Source organism: Gopherus evgoodei, chromosome 5 (assembly GCF_007399415.2).
Source record: "Gopherus evgoodei ecotype Sinaloan lineage chromosome 5, rGopEvg1_v1.p, whole genome shotgun sequence".
Taxonomy (NCBI): domain Eukaryota; kingdom Metazoa; phylum Chordata; order Testudines; family Testudinidae; genus Gopherus; species Gopherus evgoodei.
The window spans coordinates 57,726,958-57,753,930 of NC_044326.1; the positions used below are offsets into that span (position 1 = coordinate 57,726,958).

The window sequence follows — 26,973 nt, forward strand, 5'->3', positions numbered from 1 at the left end:
GATCACTCGCCTTCTTAAATAATCATATATCGCTTCCTTGGTATCTCTGAGGTCTTAAACTTACTAGTTCTCCAGTCAATCATTATCTTCCAAAGTGGACATAACTTTTGAAGGATAAAAACGTGGATCCACCCCCACAAGCTCCTCCACACTTGGATCCTGCCAGGATGAGCCTGCCTGTCCACACCTGGTGCACATGGCATGGAGGGTCAGGGCTCTGAGGTGTTTCTGGGGCGGGCTCAGGCCTTGCACTGTGTCAGGATTGAGTGTAGCTCATTGCCGAGTCCATGTCCTGGGTAGGGGGCTGCAGGGTGATCTCCCACCTCTGTGTAGCCAGTCGCCTGTGCTCCTCACTGCCATGCTGGAGCCTCCACATTTATTTGTTGACAAAAAATTGCAAAATTTTAAGATATTGCGTGCATAATTTTTGTATTTTTGGTGCAGGATTCCCTCAGGAGTAATTAGCCTAGTGCTTAGAAGCCCTAGTCATGTATCAGGACCCCATTGTGCTAGATGCTATACAAACACAGAGAAGACAATTCCTTCCCCAAAGAGACAAGAGATGGATACAAACAGACAGATGGGGAGTACAAGGAAAGAGACAGTATTGATCAGCATGGGTAGGCAGTGGTCTCAGCACACAAGCAGCCTAACTGATGTCAGGAATGTTGTAGGCGTCGCAGCAAGGAGAGCTTAAAAAAGAGTTTGGAGTACTGGGGTAGCTTTGCAGTTGTTTAGAGAGTGTGCCTCCCAAGCATGAGGAGCAGCTTGAGAGAAAGCACAAATGTGCTTGTATGAAAATTTAACTATTGGGCATTGGAGGCTGGCATCGTAGGTTGATCTTTGTGAACTTCTGCAACAACTTGTGGATAATGTAAATACAAATTCATGGTAATGTGCTCATATATAGTGACTTGTTAAGTTATGTAACATAATATGGCAAAACTATAATTTGAATGAGATTTATTCTGAAGAAGTATATGTAGCTGATTGTCAAACCATTCTCCTGGATATCTGAAATCAGATATAACAATTGTGTTAAGTTTAAACTCAAAATCTCTTGTTTATTTTCCCATTATTTTAACACACATATAATTTTCTTTTTTTTAAAAGATGTATTTTGAAGATGGACCATCATTGCCCTTGGTGAGCATAGTTCATTCATATAATTTGGAAATGAGAGGTTTTGAGGGGTTTGATGTGAAAGACATGCTTCACTGTGACAAGAGACTGGAGTTAAAACACATTCCTGGTGTCTTGTCTTTCTACAGTGTCTGGGACAGTGTGTTTTTTTAAAATACTTAATACATTGGTGCTGTGATCTTGATCTGGAGTCCCTTGCACTATTGTAATTTCAACATTTTAAGAATAATTTCACCTTGTTTTGCAGTTGCATAGTCAATACTTCTAGCAGTTGTATCTGGCTTTCATGCTCGCAGTACCATGTGTCCCAGAAGTGGGCTACCTCAGTAGTGTAAATGTTTCTAAAATAAATTAGGACATTGGTTTATAGAACTCTTTTAAAACTCTTATGGCCTTCAAACAACCCCCCTACCTCTCCAAAGTCGTCATCAGAAGCAAGCATCCCACAGACCAGGACACACCAGCTCAAAGTGGCACAGGCCTTGCCAGAACAACAGATGCAAAACCTACAGAATATCTCCGCTGCTAGAATGATCAACACCCCCACAACACACCTTTCAGGATCCACGAGTCCTACACATGTCTATCACAACATGCGGTGCATCTCATCCAGTGCACTAAGTGCCCCAATAACAACTATGGGCATGGTACACTTGCAGATGTAGAGCACTGGGAGTTAAACCAGCCTTCAGAGACTGCAGCAGGGAAAACAATGCCATGTGTATACAGTGTCAGATTCAGGTGCACTGGCATGGCCACATTAGTAGCTCTTGCAACGCCACAAAGAGCAGTGCATTGTGATAGCTATCCCCACATGCAAGTGGCTGCAACTTGCTTTTCAAATGGGGGAGGTGGGGTGGAGTGTGACAGGGAGTGTGTTGTGTGTATGTGGCGGGAGAGAGAGTGGGTTTTTGGGATGCTGAGAGTGTGTCAGTCTGCTGTCCTAGAAGTTCAGACAGCAGCAGACCCCCTGCCTCCCTCTCACACACTCATAGGAGCAACATTCTACACTAATGGTTGCTTTGTCCTGGAGCAGATAAACATGCTGGTTGTCAGAAATGGAGCTTTGAAAGGGGATATCCACATTCCTATAGCCTATTCCAAAACAATGAGAAGAGTGGCCACTTGGCTTCAGGGGATTATGGGACATTTCTGGAGACCAGTCACAGCACAGTAATGCAACAACTCGTTCACACTGATGCCTGCGCGTTTTAGTCGGGGCACAGCAAGCTTTATGCTTCTCGTGGAGGTGGATTACCAGGAGCGCTCTACCCACAGAATCCGAGCACTCTAAGTGCCTTGCTAGTGTGGACAGGTCAGGAGCTAGGAGCCTGGGGAAACTTTAGTGTGCTCTAACTTGCAAGTGTAGCCAAGCCCTATGTTTTTGAAACCAGACAATCGCTACACTCTCAAATGAACTCTTATAAGAAAATGATAAATGACGACAAAAACACTGTATCACCTGTGGGGAACACTTTTCACTAAGAGGTCAGATGTGGAGTGATCAATCAGTCCTCACCCTCAAAAGAAACCTGCGCAACACTTTCAAAAGATGAGCCTGGGAGCTTAAATTCATCTTTCCTAAACACTAAAAATTATGGACTGAATACACTCTGGATTTATGGCTTATTACAACAATCTATAATCCACTAACACCCCCCCTCCTGTTCTGCATTCTCCCACCTCCTTCCTCTCCCCCCTGTGACGAGAGGTGTTAACGGGCCCCTTTAATTTGAAAGATCCCTTGAAATATATGTTAATTACTTATGATAATCTGTTCCAACTTGTATTTAGCTGTGACTAAGGCTACGGTTTTCTCATGGTTATTTTAGTAAGTCATGGACAGGTCACAGGCAATAACAAAAATTCATGGAAGCCATGACCTGTCTGTGACTTTTGCTGCTGTGGCTCCATGGTTTCCCCCACCACCGTGGTGGGTGGGAGCTGTGGGGTTCCCCATTCGCCCCCAGTTGCTGGGACCTGCAGGATAACCATATTCCCAAAGAGAAAATGGGACACCCAGCCGCTTTCCCATAGTGTCCGCTGGCCCTTGCATGAAGCTGTCACCCATCGCCGGAACCCTGGGGAGGGCCCCCTCAGGATTCTGTCACCTATTGCTGGAACTTTTCAGGGGGCCCCTGTCACTTGTCACTGCTGTCGCCGAAACCCTGCCAGGGACACACTGGCTGTCGGCTCCAGAGTTCTGCAGCCCCTGGGTCTGAAGCAGAGAATGTCATAGAGGTCTCTGGAAGTCATGGATTCTGTGACTTCCATGACCTCCATGACATAAACGTAGCATTAGCTGTGACAGTCTGAATACATTTCCCAGAGCTGAAGAAGAGCTCTATGTAAGCTCGAAAGCATCTCTCTCGCTAACAGAAGCTGGTCCAATAAAAGATATTACCTCACCCATCTTGTTTCTCTCATAAAATTAGCTTTTTCTTCTACAATGTTAATTCTCAGCGCTGAACAAATTTTTCAACCCTTTATAAGCACAACTAGATTCTTGTCATGGAAACATCAATGGAAATAGCATTTATCTTCAAAGTCTAGGAGGTTTCAATATCTAATTACAAATCAGTTTATTACAAGGTTCACAAAACGTAGTTTTTTCTAACCTTTATTTGTCATGTATTATCCTAAGACAGACCCAAATTTTCATGTAAAGTTAGAAGTCAAATTAGAAACCCATTGCCTCAAGCTACATATTGCAAAAGTAGCACTCAGTTGACACACAAAGGGCAGTTAACAGATATGTTTATCCAGACCATAGGCTTTTAGGAATACAAACTAATTTCCTTTCAGTAGAGTTGGCTTTGTTCACCCATTTGAAGATATTCTCTATCCAAATTGATAGATTTGTATAGGGCAGACATATCAGACTCAAAGCAAGTCTCTTTCACTGTCTTTCATTTTAATCCAATAAACCCTGAGCCAAAAATGAGGCAGGTAGAGGCTATAGAGTGGGTGCTGGTAGTGTATTGATGAATTTCAAGGAACATTTATGAAATCCATAATACAGATTTGTACTTAACTTGTTGAAGTCATAGAAGCCCCGAACTCCCTTGTTCCCCCTCTTTTAAAGAATAACTCCTTTAAATCCGTTACCAGTTCAGCTTATTTAATCACTGTACCCTTTCCCTAGAGAGTACCTGCACTGGACATCTACTCCACATTTACATAATGAGTTGCAACATCATAGCTTTACTCCTGTTCATGTTTGCCCCCAACTAAGCCCCCCCAGAACCCACTGTGGGGACAGCAAACCTCCCTCCACACTTCATCTTGGACAGTCTCCAGTGAGGGAAAATTCCTTCCCTGTCCCTGGAGAAACGAGTGACTATGCAGTGCCCACATCAGATTTGACACAACCCGGTATGTCACCACTTCCAGTTGCTGCTCCGCCTGGTCCAGAAAAGAGGGTTTTTTCTGCACTGAATGGACCTGTATAGTCCCTCTACTCTCTTCTGGTCATGGGGGGGGGAGGGGCACAGAATGGGTTAGTGTCCACCGCTGACCTGATCTGCAGCCATGTCACTTCTGGCACTCTAGCCCTTGAAGGGGGCACACACACCTTTTCCAATAAGCCAGACAGCGGCCACCACCACTTAATATGCTGTGAGGTCACTCTTCAAAGAAGGTTAAGGAAGATTGCCTTTCCATTAATCCAGTCAATTGGGCTAAGAATCTGCCAAAAGATTAAGCTGACTCATGCCTTTGTTTTAAGGAAGTATAGCTTGTCTATGTTGTGTGCATTAACCCACAGATAGGGTCTAAATTCTAGTGTGCACCAGTAGGTCATATACTAGCCGGCTGTGTGGACCCTGCTGACCTGTACTAAACACTTGCACTAGAAAGCCCAGGGTGTGCCAGCAGAGTCCACATGGCTGGTTAGTGTGAAACATGCTGATGCATGCTAGAATTTACGCCCAAGCCTGGTGCATACTAACCCATTGTGTAGACAAACTCTTTGAATGATTTCTTTGTAGCTTGCCACTTTAGAGTTCAACCTTAAGTTTCTCTATCCTACAACCTATGTTTACTCCATTTATTTAGCTTATTTCCCCTTTACACTTTAATATAGTTCCTGCATTTTTGGACACTTTTACACAGATGCAGACCTGATCATTCTTAAGTTAGGCACTTAGCAGTTCTGAAATAACACATTTTTAACCCAGCTAATCTTTAATTAATTAGATAACAGACTTGGGAGGTTTTAATATCTACTTGGGGAAATAGTAACACACAAAACCCACACATATACACTCTTAACAGAAGGTTGGACAACTCAAGTGTCTCTGAATTCTTTGCTATGGCCTACTGCAGTTCCTGTTTGCCTAAAATGAAACCTGCTTTAGCATTCCTTATTAGTAATAAACTTCATTTATCATTTGACCAAATAATTATCCAGATCCAAACTCAAACCTGGCCCATGTTCCCTATAAGATGCAGCCAGTCTTCATTGATGATGGTTTAGGTCAGGAATGCTTCCGGAAATCTGCTGCAGCAATATCCTCCTTTGCTACTTTGGAGACTACAGAGAGGGTTATCTTTGCATTGTAAAGAGAAGGTTTTTTCTTGGTGTTGATCTGTTTTAAAAGACATCTTTTTATTAATTGAGTCATTTCCAGTTTCAGCACCTCCATAAGCTTGATTGATTTGTCTCTTTATATTAAAGATTCCTTCAGGCTTAGGAGTTTTCACTTGTCTCTTCGTTTGAGGTTAGGATTCTCTATTTCATCCTTTCTTTCAACATGTTAAGGATTGGCATTCCAAAATCCTGACCCTTTCAAACAATTTTAGTCTTGATCAAAATACGTGCAACTATAGTTATGAGATTGTAAATGTAGTGTCCCTTCATTCCAGTTGGTAATGGCTTGGTATTGTTTCCAATGTAACCATCTCAATAATTGATTATCTTGTATTAGATAGTTTTAAATGTTTAAGCAGTGTTGTAATAGGAAAACATCATATTGGAGATTGCCATAGTTAAGACTTGGAAGTTTCTCTGCAAAATCCTGATATTCATCCATAGTTAATTTGTCAAAAATATTCTTTTCAAATTAGGCCCTTTCTATGCCTGATTTCAGCCTGCGGATTTTTGTTGACATTGAGAGAGCATGGGGAGGGCCTTGTGGAAGTTCTTTGAAATACTACTTTGGAGTCCAAAAGCAAAACAGCTGTTTATCTCATCCATCTGTATTAAATTCTTTTTTAAAGAATGTCTTAATGAAGAATTTCATAGCCAGTTTATGGCACTAGAGAGAGATACAGGAAACTATTACTTTTGTTTACAGATTTATGCTAAATTATTTTACAGTAAATGAGTACATTAAAAATTAGACTAAAGCAATTAAATAAGGATTATTAAAATGTATTTGTTTTCATTCAGTTTTTCATGTACTTATTTTTGTTGTTGCCAGGGTGAACCACTGCGTTGGATTCTCCAATTACAAATTTTTCCTTCTTTTCTTGGCTTATTCTCTACTGTACTGCCTTTTCATTGCTGCAACAGATTTACAGTATTTTATCAAATTCTGGACAGTAAGTACTTACCTTTACCCATATTCTTATTTGTAAAGTGTAGTCTGTAAATGTAAAGGCTGTCAATTCTTATTGTTCAGGGCTATGTATTTAGCAAGTGTATACATATATCTCCTTTTGAGTTGTAAAATATCAATATTTATAGTCACATTAATTCGTTTAGTTTTTAATTTGTAGTCTGTGTTCATAAAAGTGTGAACTTTCCTCCCACAGACTACAGTCTTCTCTTAAAAATTGAGTTTTCCTGAGTGGTGATATTATGTCAAACATTGTGATGTGGAAGAAAGTGAAGTGAATAGATTTTAGTTTCTGTGTGTCTTCACACTTCAAGATGGTGACAATAAAATTGTTCAATGTATGAAAAAGCGGAAAGAGGCTATAAGAAATATTTAACTCTGTAACATTTGGTCACTAAGCTACAATTTAAGCTGGCCTCAGCAGCTGACTCTGATTTTGTGCTCTCATATGTGCCTTATCATAAGCACAAACAAAGGGTACATCGATACAGCAACTAGACACCTGTGGCTGGCCGTGCCAGCCATTCAGGCTCACGGGACTCAGGCTGCAGGGCTGTTTCATTGCAGTGTAGACTTATGGACTTTGGGTTGGAACCCAACTTCTGGGACCTTCCCACCTTGCAGGGTCCTAGAGCCATGGCTCCAACCCAAGCCCAGATGTCTACACAGCAATGAAACAGGCCCGCAGCATGAGCCCTGCTAGCCTGAGTAGGCTGGCACAGGCCAGCCACGGTTGCCTAGTTCCTGTGTAGACATACCCTAAGAGTCTTCAGCTGCAAAACTGAATATGTTTTTGGATGTTAGGTAGGTTGACCTTGCTTCCAAACAAGGCTGGCGGGCATATGGTGTTCAGTGGTAACCAGACACCACTAGTATATTTCAGGTGTAAGACCCATCATCCCATCAGCTGTGCACACATAACTTTCATTTAAGTCCATGGGATATGCAAATCGACACATTTTAATGGTTACCAACCAATGAGAATCAACCCCACATAGGAAGGTAACTAAAGTAATGCAAAACGAGATTAAACTCAAGGTTTCCAGCTTTTTTATTTAATCAAAATTGGTGAAATAAATCACTTGATTTAAATCAGTCCACTAGGCCTGGCTTATGAATATGTTCTGCGACTGTCATCTGAATGTACACCATAGAATATGCCCTTAGATTTATAACAGTGCTGTTTTTCTTTGTGTACTATAGATCAGTCATTCTGACAGGATTAGTTTACAAGTTGTTATTTTAAATATGAAAGGCTCTACTCTAAAAGCCACTTCAGTGTGTAATTGCGATTCAAATGTGTTTAAAGAACTTCTGTTGTTGTCAATATTTACAGTAACTCCTCACTTAACGTCTTCCCGGTTAACATTGTTTCGTTGTTAACGTTGCCGTTCTATTAGAGAACATGCTCGTTTAAAGTTGCACAGTGTTCCCTTATAAACGTTGTTTGGCCGCCTCTTTGTCCTCTGCTTGCAGGATTCTCTGGAAGAGCAGCCCATCCTCATGAGGGCTTGGAACCAGGGTGGGCCGGCAGCCCCCATATCATCTCCCCTCCACCCCAGTGCAGTGCCTCCCACCCGCCAGCAACAGATCAGCACTTCGTGCCTCCTGCCCTACCACAATCCACCGTTTGCAGCATTGAGGAACGCAGCGTGCTCGAGGGAAGGGGAATGGGAGTGGGGGTGGGCCTGGGGCAGAGCCGGGGATTGAGCACTCTCCGGCAAAGTCAGCGCCTGGCTGGTACCTGAGTCGCAATAGGGGAAGCTGCCACTGCTGCTGCTCAAGGTGCTTCCTAGACTCATATTGACACCTTCAGCCTCCTTGCCCACTCATTGTCTGCAGCAGGTTGTGCCTGTGTGGGTTAAGGCAGGGACACCCTCCAACTACTATAGGTTGTAAACACAACTCCACGTGCACACTACTCCCCAGTGATTCACCATTGCTTTATGGCTTAGATGTTGCCCTGCTCAGGAATAGAGCACTATGCTGAGCACTTGCGGAGGCTTCGCCCGAGATCACCAGCTGCCTGCAAAGCAGCTGTGGTGGGTGCACAGCGGCGGCCCTGCCTTGCTGTCTTGCACCTGAATACACAACGTCCATCCACGCTTCCCCCCCTTCGCAGGAGGGGGGTGAGAACTAAGGGGGCGGCAGCCCGCCCAAAGCAAGTTAATAGTATTCCAGCACCTACTTCGCTCTAGCAAGTGGGGAGAAGCAGTATAGGGATGCACAGAACCAATAAGGGAATTGTTTTACCATGAGTTTTCCAAATTCTTTTACTTTAGTTGATGTTACAATCCCCCAGTCACTCCAGGCTGAAGGGAGTGAAGAGTAGCGTGTGCCTGTGCTGTCCAGAGGATTATCACCCAGGATCACGAGTCAAAACCTCCAGCAAGTGATAGTGGAGTTCCTAGCAGTAGGAAACCATTACTTTGGGTACTAAATTAGACACTTTAAGGCATTTTGATGCAGGCGAGCATGTGGTAGACATTGGCATCACTCTTGGTCTTACTCCAACCATTGAGGAAAAATTCGGAGTAATGCCAACAAGATCAGGGCTAGTGCTCCGTGTGTAACACCTGTAGTGCTACTACAATAAGTCGATCAAGAAGTTATTAGGCAAAAAAAAGGAGCGTCTTTTCTCAGTGTGGATAGAGGATCAAAACCAACAAAACATACCTCTAAGTTTGCTAGTGATACAAGCTAAGGCAAAAAGTTTGTATGACAATTTGAAGAGAAACCAAGGTGAAGGATCACAGACGGAGAAGTTCACGGCAAGTCGGGGATGGTTTGATCAATTCAAGAGATGCTTCCACCTGCATAATATGAAGATGCCCGGTGAGGCAGCTAGTGCTGATACTGCCGCAGCTAAAAAATCCCCAGACTATCTCAAGAAAATAATTGAGGAAGGTGGCTACTCCCCAAGTAAGTCTTCAGTGTCAATGAAATGGGCCTCTATTGGAAGAGGATGCCTGAGCGGACTTACATTTCCCAAGAGAAGACAGCACCCAGATTTAAAGCAACTAAAGACCACCTAACCTTGCTTCTAGGTGGTAATGCTGCCAGAGACATGAAGATGAAACCTCTGACAATGTACCAATCCGAAACACCACAAGCTCTCAAGGGATTTTCAAAGGAACACCTTCCAGTCATTTGGAGATCCAATAAGAAGACATGGATAACTGGACCTATTTTTTCAGAATGGCTGACTCTCCATGCTGTCCTTGCATAGAAGGAATACTCTGCCAAGGAAAATCTTGATTTCAAGAGTTTATTGCTTATTGATAATGCACCAGCTCATCCAGTCAACCTGGACGAGCTGTGCGAAAACGTCAACGTTGTCTTTCTGCCACCTAACACCACATCATTCATCCAACACAGGGACCAAGGATCCATCGCTGCATTTAAGGTGTTTTACTTATGCTGTGCTTTCAACCAGCTCATCAGAGACACCAATAAGGAAGGCAAACCTATGATTCAGCAATTTTGGCATGACTACAACATCCTCAAGTGCATCAATAACATCAGTGAGTTCTGGGCTGAAGTTACTCACACGTGCATGAATGGTGTGTGGGGGAAGTTGCAGCCTGAATGTTTCAGTGACTTAAAAATGACTTTTTAAATGTTGTCCCCGCTGTCCTTGGCTTAGCCAAGAAAGCGGGTTTTGATGAGGGAGAGGAAGCCAACGTTACACAACTTCTGCAATCCCATGGAGAAGAACTAATCAGTGAAAGATCTGATGCAACTAGAGGTGAGGAGAGCAATGGAAGAAGAGGGCCAAGAAGTAAAGGAAGAATCAACCCATTGGAATTTGACTGCCAAACATCTTTCTGAAGCTTTCCAAATAATCAAAGCTGGCTTGCAAATCCTTAGTGATGACGATCCTGACAGGGAATGCAGCTCCAAAGTGATTAGGGCAGTTGGTCATGTAATGACTTGCTTTAAAAAAATTTACCAAGGGAAATAAAAGGAAAGCAAAAAAACCATCTTTAGATGTGTTTTTTCGAGTTGGGAAAGTTCAGCAAGAGGAGCAACCAGATGATCCACCCTCTTCTACCGTCTGACTCCACCACTTCAACCAAGCTTCACAATCATCGTTGCTATGTACAGTATTAAATTGTTTGTTTAAAATTGTTTAAAACTTATACTGTATATGTATATGTCTTTTGTCTGGTGAAAAAAATTTCCCTGGAACCTACCCTTCCCCCCCATTTACATTGATTCTTAGGGGGAAATTGGATTCGCTTAACATCGTTTCGCTGAAAGTTGCATTTTTCAGGAATATAACTACAACATTAAGTGAGGAGTTGCTGTATATTTTCTCTGTTGAAAAGGCCAAGTTCTGCTCTAATTCATGCCCCTTGAAAGAACATTGGGGGGGGGTAGAATGTGTCCCTTTCTCTCTAAAGGGACTACTTCTTTCCTGAAAGATGCTGGTTGCATAGGGGTGTGTGTGTCAGTGCAGAACTTGACCCAGATCTTGGCTGAGTGGATATTATTAATATGGCTAAAGGAGTAGTTATTTTCCCTGCCTTAACGTTTTGGTTTTCTTTCCTTCTTTATAGACTGGACTTCCTGATACTCAAGCCAAGTTCCATATCATGTTTTTATTCTTTGCTGCAGCCATGTTTTCAGTCAGTTTATCCTCTCTTTTTGGTTATCATTGTTGGCTAGTCAGCAAGAATAAATCTACATTAGGTAAGTAATGTCACAGTCTACATTGCCATCAGTGAGTATTATTATCTTTGTGCTTATTCCAGTTGTATCAAGCTGTTGATATCACATAATGAATCACATACAAAAGGTGCATGGAAAGGCCACTTTGCTTTCTTAGTAGTAAATGAGTGCAGAGACTCAGGATGATGGTACCGCAGTCTAAAGCCCTAACTATATTAAAAGTATAATCAGTTGCAGCATGGTTAAAACTGGTAGCCTGGATGAGGCCTAACTGTGTCTCCATTACCTGGTAACAGATTTGGCCACGTCTATGTTTGGCAACATCCATAACTGCATCAGGGTCCCTGACTCCATAGTATTTGTAGCATAGATGGGTCCTAAAAGATGTGTCTTTGCTACATCCACAGTATGAGCTAGGAGTGTGGTTCCCCTGCTTGTGTATGTATGCTTGCACTAGCTGTCATCATAGCTTGTAGTGTAGACATAGCCTATGTGTTTCTCTCACCTTCACCCTCTGTTGTTAGTTCATTATTTCAGTCAGCAATATGATAGCAACAAGTTTCTAGATCTCTAAACTCTCTCTTGATGCACACTGAGTTTGAGGCAGGGGAGTGGAAGGATTAGATCTGGGTTTTTTCCCCCCGCTAATGCAGATATTAACAGGACACTCTGACTAAGTATCAGTTGTAAGGGAATCTGTGCATGCTTCAAGCTCATTCCTGCTAGTGTTTCTCTTTCACAGTATCCCAGGAAATCTAACCTCAGTTTAGAAAATAACAAGTGTGGGAAAGTGATTCAAATTGGTCATAATGAGAGAAGAAATATGAATCAGATTATTTAAAAGCCATTAATAAAATAAGTAGAATACTCATTTTTAATACAATAAACTGCACCCATCAAGATTTGTGAGTTCATAAACAAGCATATGCTATTTTAGTGTGAGGGAACTGGAATATAAAGCTATAAAAATTAGATATTTAATCAAACATAAATATATATATTTACATTTCTTCTTCCCTACTTTACTTTGAGGTATATTCTTAATACATCGGCCCTGTCTATGTTACAGTTACGATTATGCTGGCCACAACTTTAAGCATGGTTGTTACTAGTAGGATTCCAGTAGTTTCCCTAGGGAGCAAGGATATATTTTTTTCTTATAATAAGTTAGAACTAATTCATACATTTTCTGGATCACATTCAGCACTTCTTCAACTTGTAAGTTAATAGCCTAATAAAAAAGAAAATCTCTGCAGTGTCCCAGGAGGGCCTTGTGTACTGACAGTAAACTTTATACAAGGAAATGATTGGCTTATTACGTAAGGCCAATAAGGGAAAGACCCAGCTATAGGAGTTATGTGGTGGAAAGGGAACTCCTGTGAATGTGCTGTGGATCAGACACACTGCAGCTCCTTGTGCTAGACTTAACTGTCGCTTCTCTTCCTATTGTTGGTGCAGTAATTTCCCTACACAACCCTAAAAGGGTAGAATGAAGATCTCAGGCCTTTATATAAAGGTCTGAGGAGTAAAAGTGGACTTCTCACATCCGTCCAGGTGTGTAAGGGAAACCAAATGCCAAAGGGGGTGGCTCCTTTCCTTTTTCTCCCTTTGTAGTTGTTTGATTTGAGAATGGGTTGAAAAATTTCCTCAGTTAGGCCTTTTACCTTGCTGGACTCTGCTATGGGGCAGTTACATGGGGAGACCTCTTTACATCACACAACTCCCTGGCTCACTGAATCTGTCAGACAAGGGAAAACTTCTGCCTCCTCCCCAGCAGTAGGGCTTCTTCTCTAGATATGGCAATTGGGCACTAATGTCTGTGCCTTCACCTTTCAAAAGGAAGTAGTTTTGGGAGGCTGCACAATACCTGAACTGGCATTATACAGCCCCCACCGAAAGGAAATATTGCATAGCCAAAAAAGCCAATAAGCCTGTAGTTACCAGCATAATTATCTAAAGAATCAGTGGGTGTTAATTAAAAATGTATTTAGGCAGGAAATATGACAAACCTATCTCATTTTCCAGAGGCATTCAGAGCACCTATATTTCGCCATGGAACAGACAAGAATGGTTTTAGCTTGGGCTTCAGCAAAAATCTAAGACAGGTGTTTGGTGATGAGAAGAAATATTGGCTGCTCCCTGTATTTACAAGGTATGCTTGAAGAAAAATAAGGTCTTTTAATATATGAGATATGGATATCAGAAAGTAGTCAGCAATACTTCTTTTACACCAAATCATGAAATAAAGCAAGTGCTTTGAAATTAGGAATTTGTAAAATAAATATTTGAAGTATTGTTTGTTTTGCTTGTAGAAGTGCTACACTGATTCTAAACTTTTTCTCTGTAGTCTAGGAGATGGTTGCTCCTTCCCAACTTGTCTTGTTAACCAAGATCCTGAACAAGTTTTTACACCTGTTGGACTTAATTCAACAACTAAAAAGTATGTCTGTTTATATCTGCCTTAAGATTGTCATTTACCTGTCATACTGTGAATTTCTCCACTTTTCATTTGCTTATTATTTTTAGGCAGCTATCACTAATGTGGTCATATACATGTGCATTTTAAAAGTATCCTACTAAGAAACAGAATTTAAGGCACCTATATCAAGTTCTTTTAATTCAGCTGATTTTTCAGTTTCAGACCTTCATCATTTTAAACCCAGCAAAGAAATCTCCCTAGCATGCAGTATGAATAATACTGTTTAATGTGAGAGCAATTTCCTTTTTATCAGCTGTGTTTCTTGTCTCAGTTCAGCTGTTTTCCAATCCATTACTTTTGACAGTCTATCTAGCCACAACAAATTGTACTTTGAATAGCTACTAAAACAGTTAATTGGTGAGCCTGTTTGAGATATTCCCAAATTAAGTTCCAAGTTTTTCAGTATAGGGGCTCTTTCTTTTTGTTCTGTGCAGCATCTTGCACAATTGGGCCCCAATCTTGAGTGGTGCTTTTGGGGCAATGTGCAATACAAATGGTAAAATTCCAAAAAAATCAGTGTGTTGACTTCTGTATTTATTCTTAGCCTTTACCAATGTGGGATTCCAGAATTGTCATTCTATGTCAGATTCACTCATATTTAGATGCTACTATCAATCCTAGTGATAGTACCTTTCACAGCTGCAATCATTTCAGAACTGGTATAAACTGATGTAAATGCCTCTTAACCTAGGTAGGTATGGTTACATAATAGTAGCTCATGTCTAACGTTGTGTACCACAATTTTTAGCAATTTCTTATGTAACTGTAAGTGTGCCTGATAATTTTTTTAATGTTGGCAGAGATCAGTAGAAGGCAATCAAGCTGCATTCAGTCAGTAATTCTAACATTCATGATAAATCCAAATAAAATTGTATTGCTTTATCAATAGACCAACCTGACCTACTATTTTGTTACACGACATGAAATGTTGTCTAGCTCTTCAACTTTAGAAAAATGGAAAAGCTTTCCTAAATATGTAGCAAATCTAATGGAAATCCTTTCTCTCTCTTTTACTCCTAATGTATGTATAAAAGTCCTTGTTTTGGCTTTTATGTCCCTTGCAAGTGTACCTCATTTTGTGCCTTATCCTAAATGCGTGTGCTGTCCTTTTGTACTCCTCTTGAGCAATTTGTCCATGCTTCCACTTTTTCCAGGATTCTTTTTTGATTTTCAGGTCATTAAAGAGGTCCTGGTGGAGCTGTATTGGTTTCTTGCTATTCTTCCTTCTTTCCTTTGCACTGGGATAGTTTACTGTTGTCTTCAATATTGCCTCTTTGAAAAACAGCCAGTTCTCCTGAATTCCTTTTTCCATTAGATTTTCTTCCCGTGGAGCCTTACATACTACCAGTTCTCTGAGTTTGTTAAAGTCTGCTTTATTGAAATCCATTGTCCTTATTTTGCTGCTCTCATTCTTTCCTTCCCTTAGATTCATGAAATTTATCATTTCATGATCACTGTCTCCACGTTGCCTTTTACCTTCAGATTCGCAGCCAATTCCTCTTTGTCTGAATCAAATAAAAAATTGCTGCTACCCAGTCACCTTCTGAAACAAGGAGTTGTCCCCAGTGCATCCCAAAAACTTATTTGGACATTTCCTGTTTTGCTGTATTACTTTTTAACAGATGACTGGGTAGTAAAGTCCCCCATATCTACCAGGTCTTTTGTTTTGGATATTTGTTACTTGTTCTAGAAATGCCTTATCCATCACCAGCTCCTGCTTTGGTGGCCTTTCGTAGACCCCTACCAGGACATTACCCCTGTTTTTCCCCCCTTTTATCTTCACCAAGAGTCTTTCAACTGGTTTGCCACTCACCTCCTTCTGGTACTCAGAACAAATTAATGTTTTTGATGTACAATGCAACATCTCCTGAACAAGTTATACCCTTCCATCCCAGTATTCCAGTCATAAGATTTATCTCATCAAGTCTTTGACGTGACTCCCTAGCATATTCAAACACTCATTAATCAGAACTGGATAAAAATCACTGAGTACACATTTGAGATCTTCTGCTTCCATGCTATTTCTACACAACAAGCAAACTAGCCAAATCAAAGTGATCTTACTTGAGAAATAAATTCACTGCTCCTCATGGCAAGAAACTCTTAACTTTTGCTGTTCTAAGACAGATTGTGTTGATCCAACTATCTACAACTCAGAACAGTTGTTCTTGCTGAGATTTTGCAGACACTATTGCTGAAAAAAAAAATGTATTTCAGCTCAACCACTGCCATGGCAAAAGGAATGCACCTGCTCTGCGAGGTAGATGACTAGGCTGAAGTATTCTGTCAAATAAAGCAGTTGTATTTTAATTCTATAATATTTTCTCCAATAAAAACTTTATTTTTACCTGATTATTTTTTTATAATTATTACTACAAAAAACAGTACTAGTTAAAAGGCTAATCAAGGAAGCGTGGGTATATTATTTCTAGCATAGGGTATTTGTGGCACTTCATACATATAAAAGGAGTAGATATTGATTTAATTATAATGCCTAGTTAATTAGGTATGCATCTTTCATTAATAACAAATATTGCTCATATAATTCTTTTTGCACCATGCTGGAAAGCAAGAAAATAGGTGACCATAGGAGGTGGACTAGATTGGGCAGAGATCCTCTTCTCTTTGTTCTCCATGGGTACGTCTGCACAGCAGCTGGGAGGTATAACTCCTATCTTAGGTAGACATATATGCGCTAGCTCTGCTAGAGCTAGCACTTAAAAACAGCAGTGTGGCCGCAGCAGGTTGGGGGTGCCAGCTCGGACTAGCTGCACAACTACGGTCCTGTCTTAGCCCCAGGTACGTATTTGGCACTAACCCAAGCTGTTGCCTATACCGTCATGGTCCCACTGCTAGTTTTGGGACTAGTTCAAGCAGAGCTAGCTTGTGTACATATACCCAAGTTGGGAATTATACCTCCCAACTAGTATGCAGACATACTCTATGAGGTGGGGGCACAGAGGATGTAGAATGCTAATAGCACGTTTGCTGTTAGATTGGGGCTGCTGGTATAAGGAGCATCGGTTACAATTAACTGAAGCTGGCAACTGGCATTTTTTTCAGCTATAAATAAAATGTGATCGTTATTTTGAACTCACTCTCTTTAGGTGGGTTTGGAATTAGTTAAAACATGTTAACCAGTCCTTAACATTTACCAAAGAACAAAGTTAAAATGTAAGTTAAATGTTTCTCTGTTGTGTTTTAAACAATTACATTTTAGATTGTACTCTGTCTGTGTGACAGAACTAAAATTTAGCCTGTATTAGAAGGAAGGTTTGTATTAGAATAAAAAATTCAGCAGAAAATGACAAAGGTAAGATTTTTGTAAGACAGTTACATGAGCAGTTGTTTAAATGGTATTGGTATTGGTATTGTAATGGTCTTGGTATTAACTAAAAGTTAATCTGTTTTATTTTTATTTTCTTTGAATTGCATATTAGCGAGAATCACCTTTTTCCACCAAAGACATTACGAGATTCCCAGAGCCACCTTCTTACTGATACTCAGTCTTGGATGGAAAGTAGTGCAAATACCGAAAAGGGCAAAGTTGGTAAGAGATTAATTTGTTACACCCATTGAATTTTAATGTAAATTCTTGTTGGAAAGATGTAATCTGAAAATGGCTGAAGACTTCTCTTTTAATTTGATGTAGATATAAGGAGGGAAAGAATTTATTGTTACAAAGTATAATATTTGGGGTGCATGTTTGTAAAATGTCCCTTGCATGTTTAAGCCCTCTTATACTTCTATTAATGAGCCTGATGGTGAAAGATATTGAATACCTGCAAGTCTCACAAAGGATAATATGAATTGCAGCTGTTCACTGGCTCTCAAGATCAATCCCAACATTTTTTAATCAGAGAGGTAATCGTTATAGCTAATCACTTGTTCCAAACTGTGATGGCACCTTCGTGACTATTGCAGCTAGTGGATGTTGTATAGTTATACATGTTTTTCAGTACTTACACACAGTGGAACATGAAACAAAACTAGGAGAAGATTGGCAACCAAATATAATGTTGTTTTGATGTATATTATTTTTAAAATATATTAAACACTTTTTCTTTACAACATTATTTTTTCCAGTCCCCAAAGGTATGAGCAATCCTGGACTAACTGTGGAAAATGAAACCTAGTCACTGTTAATGGAAGCATCTAAATATTCAAGGAAAGGTAAGATAGTATTTTCTATGTTTTATTTGCCACTCTGCTATTAAACTCCTTCCGAGGTGCTTCTGCACAATAGAAAAGTTATAAAAAATATGCTTGGTAGTTTTGCTTCTATTCTCACTTCGTCAACATTTTTGCTTTTTCCAATTTAATTTTGTTTCTGCCTCAGACATGGAAACAATTTCTCCTGCTTATCCTAAAACACAGATTTCTTGATTGAACAATACTTTTTCTAAATAATTAACTTAATCTTTACAGCACTCTTTAGATGTAGGCATGTAAGTATTATTATTGCCATTGTCTAGTAGGAAGACAGACATGGAAGTTGTGACTTAGCCAAGGCCATACAGCAACTCAGTGCCAAAGCTAGGATTCAGATTAAAGAATTTGTGACTCTTATCCCTGAACTCAATCCACTAGATCAGTGCTAATGTGTTATAGTATTTTGGATCAAGAGAAGTAGGCAGAAACCTAGAAATTAACTTCAGTGGTACAACTTGAAATAAATGAACTTGTAGTTTTGTTCTTTAATGCCAGAAAGAAACAACCAATTCCCATTAATCATTAGAAATAATGGAGACTGTAGACATCTATATCATATTATCAGATTCTTTGTTGGGTTGTGATTGAAAGCTTTTACTTTCTGAAGGCTGTTCAGCGACTTCTGTGAATTAAGTTATTTATTTTTTATTTATTTAGATTTAAAATTATAAAAATATGTCTGTGATGGATTCGGTTACAGAGACCCCCTTGGGACTATCACCTGATGTGCTGAAACTATCTGAGAGCCCGTTTTCTTTGATGGCTTAGGACTCCAGAACCCTGTCTTGTTGAGCCAGACACGCTAGCTTGCTGCAGCACAGACCTAAGATCTGAACCAGGCCCCCAAAACTGAAGACTTAACAAAGTACTCCTGTCTCTAGCACCCAGCTCCCAATAGGATCCAAACCCCAAGTAAATCTGTTTTACTCTTGTAAAGCTTATACAGGGTAAACTCATAAATTGTCCGCCTTCTGTAACACTGATAGAGAGATATGCACAGCTGTTTGCTCCTCCACCCTGGTTAATTAATAAACAAAAGTGATTTTATTAAGTATAAAAAGTAGGATTTAAATGGTTTTAAGTAATAATAGGCAGAACAAAGTAAGTCATCAAGCAAAATAAAGCAAAAACACGCAAGTCTAAGCCTAAGGCCTGGAATACACAAGCGGGGGGTTTCGAATTAAGATATGCAACTTCAGCTACACTATTCGTGTAGCTGAAATCAAAGTAGCTTAATTCAACTTACCTGGCCAGCTTCACGGTGGCAAATCGACTGCTGTGGCTCCCCCGTCGACTCCATTTACTCCTCCTGCCAACAAAATGGCTATGCAGGTGTGTCAGAGAGAAGGCTTTGGATTCTTTGACCATGGGATGGCCGTCCAGGCCAATGGGGGCGGTGGGAAGCAGCGCAGGTGGCGGCTTCCAGCCACCCCCATTGGCCTGGGACGGCAAACTGGCCAGTAGGAGCCGCGATTGGCCAAACCTGCCGACACGGCAGGTAAATAAACTAGCCTGGCCTGCCAGGGTGCTTAGCCTGGCGAGCTGCTTGCCAGAAGTTGCCAACCCCTGGTGTATGGGCACTGAGGATAACTTGCTGATCGTCTTGCTTTCTCAGTATGAGACAGGAGTCCTCCTGCTCATGCTTCCTCCTGGTATCTCATTTCCCCACTTACCTCAGGGCTTTGGTCTCCTTCCCCCAGTGAACCTAGTTTAAAGCCCTCCTCACTAGATTAGCTAGCCTGCTTGCAAAGATGTTCTTCCCTCTCTTTGTTAGGTGGAGCCCGTCTCTGCCTAGCACTCTGCCTTTTTGGAACACCATCCCATGGTCAAAGAATCCAAAGCCTTCTCTCTGAAACCACCTGCGGAGCCATTCGTTTATTTCCACGATTCGATGGTCTCTACCCAGGCCTTTTCTTTCCAAGATGGATGAGAACACCACTTGCGCCTCAAACTCCTTTATCCTTCTTCCCAGAGCCACTTAGCCCACGTCCACACTACAGGGTAAAATCGATGTTATTAAAATCGATTTTATAAAGCAGGCTTTATAAAATCGATTTTGCGCGTCCACACTAGGGCTACTTACATCGATGTTGAGCGTCCGTGTTCCCTGGCGTCCATCTTTTCCCTGAGCGTTGCACTCTGGGTACCTATCCCACAGTTCCTGCACGGGTCCCTGCCCTTTGGAATTATGGGTTACTAGCCCAGTGCATGATGGGATCAAAGTCCCCGTCCTGGGTGGTTCTGGGTACAGCCCCCCCCACCCTTCCTGTAAACGGCACACAGTCAGTTCGTGCTGTTTTTACTGGCTGCAGTGAGGGAAACGCCATTTTGCAGCAAACATGGATCCAGGTCTGCTCTTGTCCTTGATCGCGAATGCTGTAAATAATTCACGCATTCTCGTTCTATCACTGCTGACCCATGATGCAGAAATGCAAGAGAGAATGCTTGAATGCGGGGACGACAGCGATGACGAACTGGAGAACGAGTTTTCTGACACCCCGGGCCCCTGCACGTTGGAGCTCCTGACGGTTATGGGTGAGGTTCTACCCGTTCCGCGCCGCTTTTGGGCACGGGAAACAAGCACTGATTGGTGGGACCGCATAGTCCTGCAGGTGTGGGACGATTCGCAGTGGCTGCGGAACTTTCGCATGCGTAAGAGCACTTTCTTTGAACTTTGTGACTCGCTTTCTCCTGTCCTGAAGCGGCATAATACCAGGATGAGACCAGCCCTCACAGTGGAAAAGCGAGTGGCAATAGCCATATGGAAGCTTGCAACGCCAGACAGCTACCGGTCAGTCGGGAATCAATTTGGAGTGGGCAAATCTACTGTGGGGGCCGCTGTGCTGGAAGTATCCAAAGCAATCATTAAGCTGCTGCTTCGAAAGGTTGTGACTCTGGGAAACGTGCAGGCCATTGTGGATGGCTTTGCTGCAATGGGATTCCCTAACTGTGGGGGGGCCATAGATGGAACCCACATCCCTATTTTGGCACCGGAACACCAGGGTGCCCAGTACATTAACCGCAAGGGGTACTTTTCGATGGTTCTGCAAGCCGTGGTGGATCACAAGGGACGTTTCACCAACATCCACATGGGATGGCCAGGAAGGGTTCACGACGCACGTGTCTTCAGGAGCACTACACTGTTTAAACGGCTGCAGCAAGGGACCTACTTCCCTGATCAGAGAATAACAGTTGGAGATGTCCAAATGCCTATAGTTATCCTTGGGGACCCAGCCTACCCCTTGATGCCCTGGCTAATGAAGCCATACACAGGCAGCCTTGACAGTGCTCAGGAGTTGTTTAATTACAGGCTGAGCAAGTGCAGAATGGTGGTAGAATGTGCATTTGGCAGGCTTAAGGCGAGATGGCGAACGCTTCTTACTCGCTCAGATCTTAGCCAAACCAATATCCCCTTTGTCATTGCTGCTTGCTGTGTGCTCCACAATCTCTGTGAGAGCAAGGGGGAGGCCTTTATAGCGGGGTGGGAGACTGAGGTAAACCACCTGGCCGCTGATTATGCGCAGCCGGACACCAGGGCAATTAGAAGATCTCACCAGGATGCTGTGCGCATCAGAGAAGCACTGAAAAGTAGCTTCCTCATGGGCCAGGGTACAGTTTGAATGCTGATTTTCCTTTCAATTGATTGCTGCCCTCCCCGTCTATGCGGTGTTGCTGCTGCAAGATACTTTGCCTGCAGCATTCCTCAATTGCTTGCTTAGGTTACTTGCGATAGCTGTCCATTGGAAAACATATAATTCTGTATTTCCCAATTATTACCTACCTCCACCATTAGCTGCTTCCGTCTGCTGCTAGGCACAGGACCTGCAACCTTCCTTAACTGCTTTTTTATTGAAAATAAAGTTACTACTATGTGTTACAAGAATTGTGTTCTTTATTTAAAATCAGATCCTTTCATCAATCAAGCATCATGCTTGTTGTTACAATACTGTGCATGAAATTTCATAACTCAGCGTTCTATGGGGGACGGAGCGAGGGAGGTTTGGAGGAAGGGGGAGGGAGGTTTGAAAGAAGAAAGTGCATCAGAGAAGACAGAACAAGAATTCTCATGGACCAGGTTACGGTATGGCTGCTTTCTTTGTTTTCCCTTTATTACCCATATCCCCAATTGTCAAATCCTGATGCTGATAACTAGCTTCCGTGCAGCTTTCCAAAGCTGCTTGCTTTAGTTCATTACCAAACTACAGTCACACTGCCTTAATAGCATGACCTGAGAGTAAAAATAGGCAAAGGTGCCATGGGAGAAGTTTGGATCATTAGAGGAGGGAAAAAACAGGACACAAAGGGCTTTTCAATCTAATGAAAGCCTTCTGGTTGGAGTGTCCGCAGCAGTGGAGGGGGCTGGTGCAGAGAGCCTTCCCCCACGCGTTCTTACACGCCTGGTTCTGGAAGGTGTGGGACAGGGTGAGTACTGAGGGAGGTTATACACGGGCTGTAGGGGCATTCTGAAACCACGGAGCTCTTGCAGCATATCACGGAGGATGTCAGTCTCATCACGAAGAAGATCCAGAGTTGCTGCTCGCCAGCGCTGATCTTCCTGCCACCTGACATCATTTTTGGCGTCCCTCCTGTCTTCGCGTTGGTCCCTCCTGTCTTCGCGTTGACTGGCAGCCTCCCTGTACTTTGCGACCAATTGCTTCCAGTCTCCCTGCTGAGCTCTCTCTGTACGGGTTACTGCCATAATTTCGGTGAACATGTCCTCACGCGTCCTCCTTTTCCTCAGTCTTCTTATGATACCCCCCCCCCACGTAGATGAGAAGCGAGAGGGAGGCTGGAGAAATGTGCAGCTGTGTGTGGGGGGGTGGGGTTTGGAAAGAGTGATAAAAGAATCATGAGACACATTTCACACAACCATTCATACAGTCTTTCTCCTCACTGACCTGTGCCTGTTACCGAACCTTGAACATTTTACTTTACCACAAGGTCACCTTAGGATTCCTTTAATACTTATTGCTTGTGGCTGAGGACAGAGAGTTCTGCTCAGACGCAGGTCAGGGAAGCACACAGACCTTGTCCGGAGAAAATGGGAAGTTAATAATGGCTAGTAATCCCTGTAGTAGATTGTACTGGTAATCAAGCTACTGTCCTTCCCTGCTTTGCTCTCGCGTTCCCCGAACAAGCAGGTCTCCTTGCCTGCGGTTTGCTCGGTGGTTCGGGGAACGGGAGAGCAAACAGCGGCGAGGCTGGTCTCCTTCCCTGGTTTGCTCTCGCGTTCCCCGAACAAGCAGGTCTCCTTGCCTGCGGTTTGCTGGGTGGTTCGGGGAACGGGAGAGCAAACCGCGGCGAAGCTGGTCTCCTTCCCTGCTTTGCTCTCGCGTTCCCCGAACAAGCAGGTCTCCTTGCCTGCGGTTTGCTGGGTGGTTCGGGGAACGGGAGAGCAAACCGCGGCGAGGCTGGTCTCCTTCCCTGCTTTGCTCTCGCGTTCCCCGAACAAGCAGGTCTCCTTGCCTGCGGTTTGCTGGGTGGTTCGGGGAACCGGAGAGCAAACCGCGGCGAAGCTGGTCTCCTTCCCTGGTTTGCTCTCGCGTTCCCCGAACAAGCAGGTCTCCTTGCCTGCGGTTTGCTGGGTGGTTCGGGGAACGGGAGAGCAAACCGCGGCGAAGCTACTCTCCTTCCCCGGTTTGCTCTCGCGTTCCCCCAACAAGCAGGATGGAGACTTTTCTAAAAACCACCTCATGGGTCAGTGTTTTAGGAAAGGTTTTTAATCTACTTGGTCAGTGACTCTAAGTACAGGTAGTGATTTGAAGCACCCAGTAAAAAAGGCTTACATTAAACCAAAGCTTTTAGTAAAAAAAATTACACTCACCAGAGGACGGTCCCTCAGCTTCATTTTCTGGAGTACTGCCTTGAGATGGCTGGCAGGGAACCTCAGTAAGGGTGAGGAAAAGATCCTGGCTGTTTGGGGGGATAAAATGCTCTGTGCTCTCTGCTGGAGCCTCCTCCTCTTGGTCCTCATCATACTGATCATCGCCATCAAATAAATCTTCCGTAGTTGCAGGAATCACGACGCCCACCTCTGAATCAACAGACAAGGGGGGGTTCGTCGTTGCGCTGTTCCCCAATATTGCGTTAAGCTCGTCGTAGAACCGGCATGTTTTGGGGGCAGAGCCTGACCTGCCCTTTGCTGCTTTGGTCTTCTGATACGCCTGTCTGAGCTCTTTCACTTTCACTCGGCACTGTAACGAGTCCCTGGTATGTCCCCTCTCCCGCATGGCATTAGAAATTTTTTCAAAGGTTTTCTCATTTCGTCTGCTCGAGCGCAGTTCTGAAAGCACCGACTCTTCTCCCCATACAGCTATCAGATCCTGTAACTCCTGTGTGCTCCATGCTGGAGCTCTTTTCCTATTTTCAGGAGACTGCATTCTTCTCTCTGCTGCTGAGAGCTCCACGCTGTGCAAGCAGGAAATGGAATTTCAAAGTTCCCGGGGCTTTTCCTGTTTACCTGGCCAGCAGAAGAGTACCTTTACCTGTGTAGAGCGGCCACTAGAGCACTGTGGGATACGTCCCGGAGGCCATTAACTTCGATGGCCGTCCACACTATCATAAAATCGATTTTAAAAAATCGATTTTGGGGTTACTCCTCTCGTTTTGATGGAGTTCCAAAATCGATTTTAGGGACCCTTAAAATCGATTTTATGCACTCTGTAGTGTGGACGGTTACAGCTTTAAATCGATTTAAAGCTCTTAAAATCGATTTTAAAGCTCTAGTCTGGACCTGGCCTTAGTCTGCAGTGATCTGCTCAAGGTCATTCTTGGCAGTATCATTAGTGCCCACATGGAGCAGCAGGAAGGGGTAATGATCCGAGGGCTTGATGAGTCTCGGCAGTCTCTCATCACATCGTGAATCCTAGCTCCTGGCAAGCAGCAGACCTCTCGGTTTTCCCAGTTGGGTGGCAGATAGATGACTCAGTCCCCCTGAGGAGGGAGTCCCCAACCACCACCACCCGCCTCCTTCTCTTGGGAGTGATGGTCGTGGAACCCCCATCCCTAGGACAGTATATCTCATGCCTTCCAATTGGTGGAGTCTCCTTCTGCTCCCTTCCCTCAGATATATCATCTAGTCCACTCTCTGCATTAATACCTGTCGAGAGAACATGAAAACGGTTGCTCACCTGTATCTGCATTGCTGGTACATGGACACTCCTCTTTCTTCTTCTGGAGGTCACATGCTGCCAAATACATACATACAAATAGGATGAACACACTCAGTAGATCATAAGCTTTGTAATGATACTTTACAAGAGACCTTTTGCATGAAGCATATTTCAGTTACATCATATTCACACTTATAAACATATTTCCATAAAACATATAGAGTGCAATGTCACAATGCCTACCCAAGGCTCTGGGCACTATAACACTTTCACTACTATACAACATGATAAAATCACTGCAGCATTGAAATAATCATTCCAAGAGAATCTCAGACACCTACAGAAATTCATTTCCACCCCTTGTCATTATAGGAAGCATAGCCTCAGCCCTCTCCAAAACCCTCTCAGAAAGTTGTTGAGGGATACATTCTTCAAATGAAGTGCGAGCACCCTGTTGAACCTAGTCTTATCTTAGCAAAACAATAGCTGCCATGGAAAAATAACCACCTTACTCACCTCTGTTAGTGATGCATGTCATTGTGTGCCTGGGACCATTTACATGCTGACATTTAGCAACGCAGCCTAGGAAACAGTGGAGACACTTTTTTTTTTTTTTTTTTTTTTTTTTTTTTTTTTTTAAGTTTGGGGTCATATTATGGAACTCCATAAAATGACTTCTCAAATCACCTGTAGAATAACCACTAACGTGACAAATCACTAGTCATAATCAGAGTTCCTGGTTATTTTTATAATACCTTATAAAACACAGTTTTTAACTTGGCAGCTCTCAAGGTTCTCATTGAAATTGTTTGACTATTATCTCATCCACCCACTTGAATGCAAAATCCCAAAATTCATGGATATTTTCCATTAAAATAAAGGAATCCATTGCTCTAATGGCTGTAGTCAGAAAAAATGGAGTATAACAATGGCCATGGCAATTATCAATACACATGCTCATGTATTAAGCTTTCAAAGCTCCTATTACAAAATTAAAATTATGAAGAAATATATTTTTATTGAGTGAATAATGCTTAATGAATAATTTGAAAAACATAACCTCTTTCCTATTTGCATATTATCTGAGTGGCATATACATTTTTTTGTTTATATATTATTTGCCTTGTTCTAATGAATATCTTCTATGAATAATTATTAGACTGTACACTGTTTGTAAGCAGTCTGAAAGTATTCAAAATTTGAACTGTTGGTTTTGATTGGACACATAGCCTGCATGCTATTGTTTCTGTCCCTGATTTGATGAATAACTTGGAATCAGATTTCTGGTCTGAATACTTGTATGTCTTGCTTTTTGTGAGTATTTGCTTAAAAATCACTATGCCTGTGAGGTGGTTTGGGTTTTTTTTTCTTTCTTTCTTTCTTTCTTTTTTTTAAACAAGTAAAGTTACTCATACAAGTATTCATGGAACGCTAACACAAAAGAATCTGAACACAGCTCGTGTAATTTCAATATTTTATTCAACTCTTTCTGAAAACTTTTTGGAGGTATTTTCCTAGGACTAATATTTCTGTTACTTACATAACTGAATTTGAATTTACTAAGTTCTTTCATGTATGTTACATAAACTTTTCTGAGTTGGATTGTGCCTATAAAAGTTCATAGAGAAACAGTGAAAAGTTACATTCACTCAGTTATATTGATAGTAATGAAGAATGAATTTCTCTCTCCAGAGCATCATTATAGTGGCAGCACAACACCACACTTCTGATACTGTGCTACAAGCTTGTTTGCACTGCTGTTAGGGGTAGGAGTTCAGACTATATAGTCATT

General features: G+C 42.3%; 1 protein-coding gene across 2 annotated transcripts in view; it reads left to right on the forward strand.

Annotated features, from left to right (window-relative positions):
• Positions 1-26,973, forward strand: part of ZDHHC2 (zinc finger DHHC-type containing 2) — a 59,739-nt gene that overhangs the window by 27,532 nt on the left and 5,234 nt on the right. For both annotated transcript variants that reach the window (XM_030565639.1, XM_030565638.1), the window contains 7 exons: positions 1,114-1,146; positions 6,567-6,687; positions 11,267-11,399; positions 13,404-13,530; positions 13,726-13,818; positions 17,298-17,407; positions 17,944-18,030. In XM_030565639.1, coding sequence (XP_030421499.1) covers positions 1,114-1,146; positions 6,567-6,687; positions 11,267-11,399; positions 13,404-13,530; positions 13,726-13,818; positions 17,298-17,407; positions 17,944-17,993 — 667 coding nt within the window. In that variant the 3' untranslated portion in view covers positions 17,994-18,030. The remainder of the gene's footprint in view (positions 1-1,113; positions 1,147-6,566; positions 6,688-11,266; positions 11,400-13,403; positions 13,531-13,725; positions 13,819-17,297; positions 17,408-17,943; positions 18,031-26,973) is intronic.